Source organism: Zootoca vivipara, chromosome 10 (genome assembly GCF_965207765.1).
Source record: "Zootoca vivipara chromosome 10, rZooViv2.hap1.1, whole genome shotgun sequence".
In the NCBI taxonomy this organism is placed as follows: Eukaryota; Metazoa; Chordata; class Lepidosauria; order Squamata; family Lacertidae; genus Zootoca; species Zootoca vivipara.
The window spans coordinates 8548230-8557643 of NC_142593.1; the positions used below are offsets into that span (position 1 = coordinate 8548230).

The window sequence follows — 9414 nt, forward strand, 5'->3', positions numbered from 1 at the left end:
AAACGTATCAGGCAAGAGGCCAAGACAGAGGCAAACTCTGCAGTGAGCAAAACGCATTTGATCCAATATTTAAAAGGCCTTTAAGATAGTGCTCAGAGCAGCCTGCAGTCTGTGGTGCAGGGTAGCTGTCTGCAGTCTTTCAACAGGGTGGCTACCAATGGGCAGTGCAAGTCAAGATTCCTCTGGTACAAATCTGGTACAAATCTTGACACAGTTTACATCAGGCTCTCCAGATGTTTTGGAACTGCAACTCCCATGATCCCTGACCACTGGGCCCTGTTAGCTAGGGATCATGGGAGTTGTAGTTCCAAAACATCTGGAGATCCAAGGTTGCCTATGCCTGGTTTACATATTTAGGAAGGCCACTCTCAGCCTCCCCCCCCCATCAATAGTATAAGGATCATACTGGTCTTTCATACATTGTAGATGTGAAATAATTTGAGCAAAAGCTGCAGATCTTCTCCTTTAGAAATGCACTGGCTGGACCCTTTCTAGTCCCAAAATCAAAACAACAAACACTTAGAGCAGGCTTCCTTCACCTCGGCCCTCCAGATGTTTTGAGACTACAATTCCCATCATCCCTGACCACTAGTCCTGCTAGCTAGGGATCATGGGAGTTGTAGGCCAAAAACATCTGGAGGGCCGAGGCTGAGGAAGCCTGACTTGAGAGGAACAGGGGAGAATAGATGCAAGTGGGGGCATCTAGCTAAAGCGTATAGGAGGATATAGAAGCCGGCTTTCATTGTCTGCAGCAAAAGTAGCATGTTTTGATGCCAAGGGTTGCAGATTAACCTCTTAGAAGCACCCCCCTCGAAAAGCTAAACAATTGGGGTTGCTTTGTGCACCCAGTTACAGGAAAAACAATTGATTGATTGTCAGAGGGATCTTTTCAGAGAATGTCTGGGTTGCACATGACTGACATTTAATCACAAAGTTATAGGCAGAGCAGTTATTGAGACTTCCTTGGAGGTTTTTAAACAGAGGTTGGATGGCCATCTGTCTTGGATGCTTTAGCCGAGATTCCTGCATTGCAGGGGGTTGGATTAGATGACCCTTGGGTCTCTTCCAACTCAAAGATTCTATGATTCTAAGACTTCATTTAATAAACTCAGATGCCACAGGCAAGAACCCAGCTTTAGGGGTAAAATTGAACTTGGGGTTGAACTTAGAAGTTTTAAAATAAATGTGAAAAGGGAACCTTCATGCCCTGATTATTTATAGTCTATTAGCAAGATGCCCTTGCCCTCCAGCTGAAAGGGAAAAGGCTTGACTTTCCAAAAATAGCAAAGTAAGTATTGATAAATTTTAGGCAGTTGGGTACCATTTCATTTACAGAGCAAGATTCTTAGCCAAATTAAAGTTCTTCTTTTGCATCAGATTTGTTATTGGATTCTGGAATAACTTATGTCAGGAAGCATGCTGCTGAGTGACATGTATCTTGGAGATACACTTTAGGGCTTTCCCTGTACATCATTGCAAGCTTCTATTACCAGCTCAACACAAAGACAAATCCAAGACATATTCTCAGGACATGTGCAAAGTTCCAGCTGTACTGAGCTTTTTTGTCACATTTAGTCTGACACAGAAGCAATCAGAGTGAATTTAACTCTACACACATAAGAGAGTCATGCATTACTTAGGCTCTCCAAAGCTATGTACTGTGGCCTGCCAAAGGATGTGGCACAGTACAATCTTCCCCCCCCCCTTTTTGTGTGATGTGAAATAAGTAGCAAAATGGGCATACCGAGCCCAGGGCTGCTGTATGGCATGTTGATCACAACTTATATATAGACCTGTCACAGGATCAGGCTCACATAACAAATGACCTTTTTATTTGGACAGGACAAAGTCACTTTTAAGTGTCAGTATGCCCATTTGAGGGGAGTAGGCTGGGAGTTAAACCACAGAGCCTAGGGCATGGGTGTCAAACACAAGGCCCGGGGGCCTAATCCGGCCCGCCAGACCTCGTCATGTGGCCCACGTAGCCGCCGCCGACAGTATCAGCTCACAGTAGTTCTGGAACCTGCGATTGGCCGAGGGTCAAAACCGGGGGCGGGGCTGCAGGCGGAGGCCGGGGCGCTGGAGCCACGCTGACGGCCTTGGCCAGGGAATTTCAATTTCGAATGAGGCTGAGGGAGGCGGTGGCACAGCGGCCAGACGGGGAAGTGAGATGCAGGAGGAGGAGGAGGAAGCCCGCCGAGGAGGTAGGAAAGCCCTACAGGTGCCGCCAGCAAAGTTGGTGCCGGGACGGAGCAGCGCTGGATATTTTTTTGGCGGGCTTTGCTGTTGTCTCCGAGAGCGAGTGAGGCGGCACTGGGGAGCCGGCGCCCGCCGCTTTCCTTCCTCTCCTCGGCTGCATCCGGGAGGTGGGCGAACGAGTGGGTGAAAGGGATGCGGAGTGAGCCTGAGGGGGAAGTAGGCGAAGCGCAACAGTCGCTCTCTTGATGGAGCCGGGTTTCTCTTCCCTCTTCCCCTGTTTTCTCCTCATAGATACTCGGGAGAGTGCCTGGCTCTTACTCTGCCCCCCACCCCCGAGCCGCCCTTTGGCTTCTCAGTTCCGGTGGAGCTGCTCCCCGGGGGGCGGCCGGGAGGGAGGAGGCGGCGACGGCACGGGTTCCTGCTCTTCCCGCTCTGCCACCGCCGCCTCCTCTCAGCCCCTCGTGATGTAGGGCTCCAGATGGAGTTTGAGTAGGTGGGAGGGGAATTTTTTTGGGGGGGGGGGAGGTTTTCAAGCCTCCTCTGCCTGCAGTCCCGGTAGGGAGAGGCGGCGGCGAAGACGACAACAGCGCGGGTGGGGGGAAGAGCAGCTCTGAGGCGAAGATGCACGTCCGCTGGGGCTGCCGCCGCCTTCCTCCTCGGGAAATCCGTTGCCCTCCCTCAGCGCGAGGGGAAGGGACTCTGGTGCTGAGGAGGGAGGATGCAAAAGCAAAGCAGGGAGTTGGCGCTGCACCGCATGTTCCTGCCCCTCTCCAAAGCATGGGGTGGGTTGCAGCGTGTGGCATCCTGCCTAGCGGGGTTTGGGTGTGCGCAGGGCGGGAGAGGGAAGCCCTCTTTCCATCTGCAGGTTTTTAATCCCAGCAGTGGCTTTCTCCTTCCTGCCGAAGGTTTAGTTGAGCCCCCCCCCCCGGAAGCCGTCAATCCCCACCTTTTGTTCAAATTTCCCTCGTTTACATCCCCTCCCACACACGCGCCACGACGCAGGAATGTGATCCGCGTGGGGGCGGGAATGAGCTTACATTATTACAAAAAGCAGTAATAATTGAATGCAGTGACAATAATTTATGATAATAAAGAGTGGACACATAGTCCTACAGACACAACCGGCCCTTTGAGGGTGACCAAACTGCTGATGCGGCCCCCGATGAATTTGAGTTTGACACCCCTGGCCTAGGGCTTGCTGATCATAAGGTCGGCAGTTTTTACATGAGTAGAATGTGTCCTTTTATTTGAAGAGGGCCAACTAAAGATAAAAAGAAAAGAGAAAATAAAAGAATATCTTTATAGTTGGCTGGACTATTTCCAACTTAACGAAGTCTTTTAAAAAGATAGACAAATCGGTTTTGAGAGAGAACCTTCAAAATTTGAAAGAGAGTTACTTAAAAATAAAACTAAGAGAACATGCTTAAGATGGCCCACAGGTGGTACCTTACCCCTTCTAGACTATCAAAAATGTACAAGAACTTAGCAAATGTGTGTTGGAGATGTGGAGGAAACAGCAGAGACATGTTCCACATGTGGTGGACATGTGATAAGATAAAGAAATTCTGGAGGAGACATTTATGATGAATAAAAAAAAAAAGATAGGTATAACCTTTGCAAAAAAAAGAAGAACCTGAGGCTTTCTTATTGAGCATATTGGATAAAGACATTCCAGGAAATTTAAGAGAAATTTTCTTATATGCAACGGCTGCGGCCCGTATGCTTGTGGCTGAAGGATGGAAAGAAAAAGAACTTGCTAAAATAATGGATTGTCAAAGTAAGTTACAGGAGTTTGTTGAGATGGCACAATTGACAAGTAATCTTAGAGGAAATACAAAACAAAAATTTGTGCAGAAATGAGATATCTATAGAAAATATGTTTGAAAATATAGTAATAATAACTTAACCATGTTGGCTTTTGAGTGATCTAAAGGAAAATACTAAGTGGAATTCAAAACGAAGGCGATATAGCGGTAACAGAATGTATTGGATAAGGGATTGTATGAATGTTAAATGTGTTGAGTACGCTCAATCTGAAGAGAAAGTATATGCATCGGGCATTGACAGGAAGTCACAACAGATTTTATTTATTTATTTGGTTATTTATTTAGCTAGTTATTTATTTTTCCTTTCCTTTCCTTTTTTCTTTGATGGGAAAAAAGAGAAATGTAATAATGTAACAATAAGGGGAAATTTTATTTTGGTTTGTATTTAATATGTGGTATTTGTGGTTGTATGGTTTATGATGTATGGAAAAATGCAATAAAAATTAATAGTTAAAAAAGAGAGAATGTGTCCTTTTACTTAAAATGCATCTCTGGGTTATTTGTGGGGCATCGGGATTCGTTCATCCCCCCCCCAAAAAAATATAGTGCAGTCCACCATATGGTCTGAGGGACGGTGGACCGGCCCACAGCTGAAAAAGGTTGCTGACCCCTGCTCAAGAGCCTAGCAGTATAGTCCAGTTGCCCTACAGCCTACCCATTGCCACAAACATTTTTCCTTAGGCAAGCCTAGCCATACATACAGTTGTTGACATACATTGATCTCTTTTTAAAGCTAATCTTAATTGTTTTAAATGTTTCTAATTGTTTTAAGTATTTTTTCATTGATAGTTTTAATATCTCTTGCAAACCACCAAGAGGTTTTATTACAATCAAGTAGTATAAACATTTTTTAAAATAAAAAAATAAAGCACCAATGGGTTTGGGGGCTTCAAAAGCCCTACATGATTTAAAATATCTAGCTCTACATAACAGTAGGAACTAAGCAATATGCTAGAGTCTGCTATTCATAACTCTTGCAATATTTATATGGGCATTTACATGTACCATTGATTACATGCTGTTCATAAAAATCAAAACATTATTCATACCCTCTTTCAAAGAACAATAGAAGTGAAAGGATAAGAAAACACAAAGCTAGCTGTCTATAGGAAATTCAATTCAGCAGCTATAAGCAGTCCAAAATTAAGATAGAAAAAGGCTTTTAAGACTTTTGAGAAAATAAAAGCTACAACAGCTATTTAAGGGATATTTTAATGTCACCTTCTTAGTTATGTTGTATTCCTAATATTTTGTATTTCCCCCCTCATGTTTGATTTCCACATCCACAATACAATATTATAGTGAATTCAATCCTTCACGGCTTTCTTGGAAGAAGAAGATAAAACAAATAGGTGCATGTTGCTGATAAAGCACATTTCCTGGACTCAAAATGTCTTCAGTTTAACTGTGGTGAAAACTTGTCCAATCATTCATCATCCAGATGAAGCCTTTGCAATATAAGTGTTCTATTTTATACCCAGGACTCGGCTATACAGCTGCAAATAAAACTTTTAGGTGTGTGCATTATACAAATGTGACACTAGATGGCGATGGTGAGCTATGGCAAATTCAATATTTTTCCAAAAACATTTTTTTTCAAAAAGCATTTTCACAACATTTTTTTATATGTGTGTAGATTCCACCCAAGATGCAGAGACATGCTAAATTTAAATGATTTGTATGTTAGACGGGTTAAATCGAGTCAACTTAAATTGCAACATTGATTTAAAACTGCCAAGAAAAAAGTTTACATCCAATCACTGGTTTCAGCCTAATTTTCCAACTGATATTTTTCTTCAACAAGCCCACACAATAATTTGTTGAAATGAAAATCAAAGCAGTAGCCTTTTAATTACTGCCAACCTAGCAGTTCGAAAGCACGTCAAAGTGCAAGTAGATAAATAGATATCGCTACAGCGGGAAGGTAAACAACGTTTCTGTGTGCTGCTCTGGTTCACCAGAAGCGGCTTTGTCATGCTGGCCACATGACCTGGAAGCTGTACGCCGGCTCCCTCGGCCAATAACGCGAGATGAGCGCCGCAACCCGAGAGTCGGTCACGACTGGACCTAATGGTCAGGGGTCCCTTTCCCTTTCCCTATACTGTACTGTAATCTGAAATCTCTAGGTACATTAGTCTTCTGGGCTTTTGCACTGCAGAATTTATATTTGCTTAGAGACAGAGGAACAATGGTGAAATTGGCTCTCTTTGCACCCATATAGGTGCAAGGAAGATCACTACTTGAAGAATAAGACCCAAACTACATTTGCTATTTAAAGTGCTTTCCTGATCACTTGGGAATCTTGCCACATAGGTCATGGCTTCAGTTTTCAGATGTCGTGGGCTGGATCCAGATAATTCTGCACACAGAACAGGACTTTCCCACCTCTTTCTTACTTCAGCTCCCTGCTGCTCCTAAGGGTTGGGGGAACCTATCCAGAATGGCATGGGATCAGGTTCTAAGAGGGGAAACCTGCAGAAATCAAGGCAATCCCCTGTGTGTGGGGAAACTGCCATTGATTCATGCAAACAGACCTTTGGGTCTCTTCTCAACTTTCACACATGTGTATTACTTTCAGAGTTTCGCTGAAATGACTGTAATTGAAGGCTCAATGCAGCTGAATGTGTGTTAACATCCAATTTAAACTAAAATTAGCTTCTTTATTTTGATTTTTAAAAATCCGCTCCATTTTGTGCAGATAAATTATGTATGCATCGGATCAGGACAATACACAGCATTTCCAGGAAAAAGAAAGCAGATCAATCAAATAAAGCAGAGATGCTGTTCAGTAGTAGTGTGTTGGCGGCTTAGATGATTGCCCATCTATCCAGCATGACAGGCTGAGACAGAAGAGCAACCATGTGAGTGAAAAGAACCTTGAGTGTTATTCAACTCCAGAACCCCGCCTGAGCTTTTGTCTCCTTAAAATGCGTTTTGTTACAATGATCAGAATGTAGATTAATATTATTTTTATCATGAGCTTTCTATACGTACTACTCTTCAGCCAAAATGGCCATAGGGTGGTTTACAAAAACAAGGTAGTATGAAAACAATAAAGCCTAAGAAATAGAAACAAAAATAGAAATAGAAACAAATAATAATAATAATAGTTACATAATTTACAGCATTATGAAAAGGGGACTTCCAATGTATCAGCCTCTAAAAGCTCAGCAAAAAGGTGTTTGTTTACCTGGCTTCTGAAATAACATAAGGGAGGGCATTCTACAGATTATATTTTTTGTGGTGTACTGTATGTATAATTTTATGTACAAACATATATACACACAATATAATGTTGAAATCTAAACCATGCAGATGGAGAATCATGTTGTGATTCATAAGGTTAAGGCATCTCCTAACTAGAAAAGAGGAATTGCAACCTAGTATTGTTTAGAATGTTCACGCTGATGTGATAGCCTGTGTAAGTGTCATATTGTGATATATCTATATGTCTACAAGTGGAAATGTTTACCTGGATACTGCCCCAGCCAACAACCAGTGCAGGGACTTTTAGCTATGAAATGCAACTTCCTGATCCTTTTCTCTCCTCTCTCCATGCAACCCCCAAATCTGTTCTGGGTGTCCCGTCCCCCCCCCCCACCTTCAACCCACCAGACTTATAGGGGTCACTAAAAAGTCTTTGTGCTAGTGGAACTGTTGGGTTGGATACTGTTCCTGGGTTTGCATCTCTGCTCAGCCATGAAACTCCCTGGGTGATGTTGGGCAAGTCAATTGTTTCAGACTAACCTACCTGACAGGGTTGTTGAGAAGATGAAATGAGGAGTAGGCAGAACTATGTATATACTGTACTGAGAAGCTTAGAACTACTGCATTACTCAGAAGAGTGCTACAGAGTACTTCCCACCATAATGATCACCAAGGTGAACAAGGGTCTGGAAACCAAGCCTTATGAGGAATGGTTGAAGGAGCTGGGTATGTTTAGCCTGGAAAAGAGACGACTCAGAGGAGATATACTAGCCATATCCAAATATCTAAAGAGCTGCCACATGGAAGATGGAGCAAGCTTGTTTTATCCTGCTCCGGAGGCTAGGACTCGAACCAATGGCTGCAAATTACAAGAAAGGAGATTCTGACTAAATGTGGCCAGTTGTCATGGATGCTTTAGCTAAGATTCCGGCATTGCAGGGGATGGACTAGATGACCCGAGGGGGTCTCTTCCAACTCTACAGTTCTATAAAGCAGGGAGCTAGTCCTTTTGCCCATGATTTGCATCATCAGGACAGTTTTGAGTCATGTTAAGCTTCCTGTACAAAAGGTAGAGTGGAAAACAAGCATCCATTGAACAGGCAACAATAAAGAAGTATTGTTTATCCCACACAGGCATACAGACTCTGGGGAGGCAGCAATTTCCCACAAGGGCTCATAACTAGCAGGAGGGTAAAATAACATTCTATCTCTATACAAAAGACAATGCACAGAATTCTAAGATTTGATCAGAAATCAGGATAACACATGAACGCAACACCAGGGGTGGTGGAGGAGGATAACGCCTGACCTATTTGCATTAGGAGGCAACAACAACAACAACACCGCGATTATTGAGAGGGTGGCCCGATGGGGATTAGGCGCTTCTCGTGCACCCGATTTTCAATCCCAAGCGGTCGTGGGCAGCCCGCAACGTTTGGAAACGCGAACGAACCCCGGGCATTGTGGATCCCGCACCTCGGCGACGCGCGCGCGGACGCAAACGGCAGCTGCGAAAGCTGCACATCTGGGCGAGAAAGCTGCGCCACGAAGTAACTCGGCTGCAACGCGGAAGGCTCCTTTCCAAGCGAGGGAGGCTGGGCGGAGGAACTTGGTGGCGGCTCCTCCGCCCCCTTGTCGGCGCGGATCTGCGAGTTCCCCACCGGTGCAATCGCTCGCTCCCCCACGGGGTATGGGAAAACAGCCGCCCCATACGAACTCACGCCCCCCTCTCCGCTCTGTGGGCGCCGGTCCGCGCGCCCCCCCCCCTCACCTGTGATCTGCAGGTAGAGCTCTCGCCGGAGGGGCCGCGCCGGTTGCTCGTCCCCCTCGAGCACCGCGGGCAGCGTGGCCGAGCTGCGTGTCTTCTTGACTGCCGGCGGCGGCGTGTCCGGCAGGGTGGCCGGGGCCGAGTTTCGCCGGCCCCCCGCCGCCGAGGTCTTCCGCTTCATGGCGGCGGCGGCGGCAGCGGAGGAGGAGGAGGCGGCAGGGCACCGGAGCTCATCCCCGCCGCTTACCCCCCTCGCGGGGCTCACGCAGCCTAGCGGGAGCAGGAGGCAGCAAACGGCGGGACGCGGCGGCGGCCGTCTCGGCCAGAGGCGCCGCCCCGCTCTGCTCCCAACCGGCCGCGGGCCCCCGCTACTGCTGCTGCTGCCGCTCCCGCGCTCGGGCGCCGCTCCCTCCT

At 45.9% G+C, this 9414-nt stretch overlaps 1 protein-coding gene across 7 annotated transcripts in view; it reads right to left on the bottom strand.

The window, feature by feature from the left end:
• CDC14B (cell division cycle 14B) overlaps positions 1 to 9414 on the bottom strand; it is a 56365-nt gene extending 46951 nt beyond the window's left edge. For 6 of the 7 annotated variants that reach the window (XR_009558312.2, XR_009558310.2, XR_015946146.1 and 3 more), the window contains exon 1: positions 9004 to 9413. Coding sequence is in view for 3 of the 7 variants with exons in the window: in XM_060280110.2 (XP_060136093.1) it covers positions 9004 to 9181 (178 nt within the window). In the remaining 4 variants the exon portion in view is untranslated. Of the gene's footprint in view, positions 1 to 9003 lie in introns of all 7 variants that reach the window. The other variant, XM_035099508.3, reaches the window with a different exon arrangement.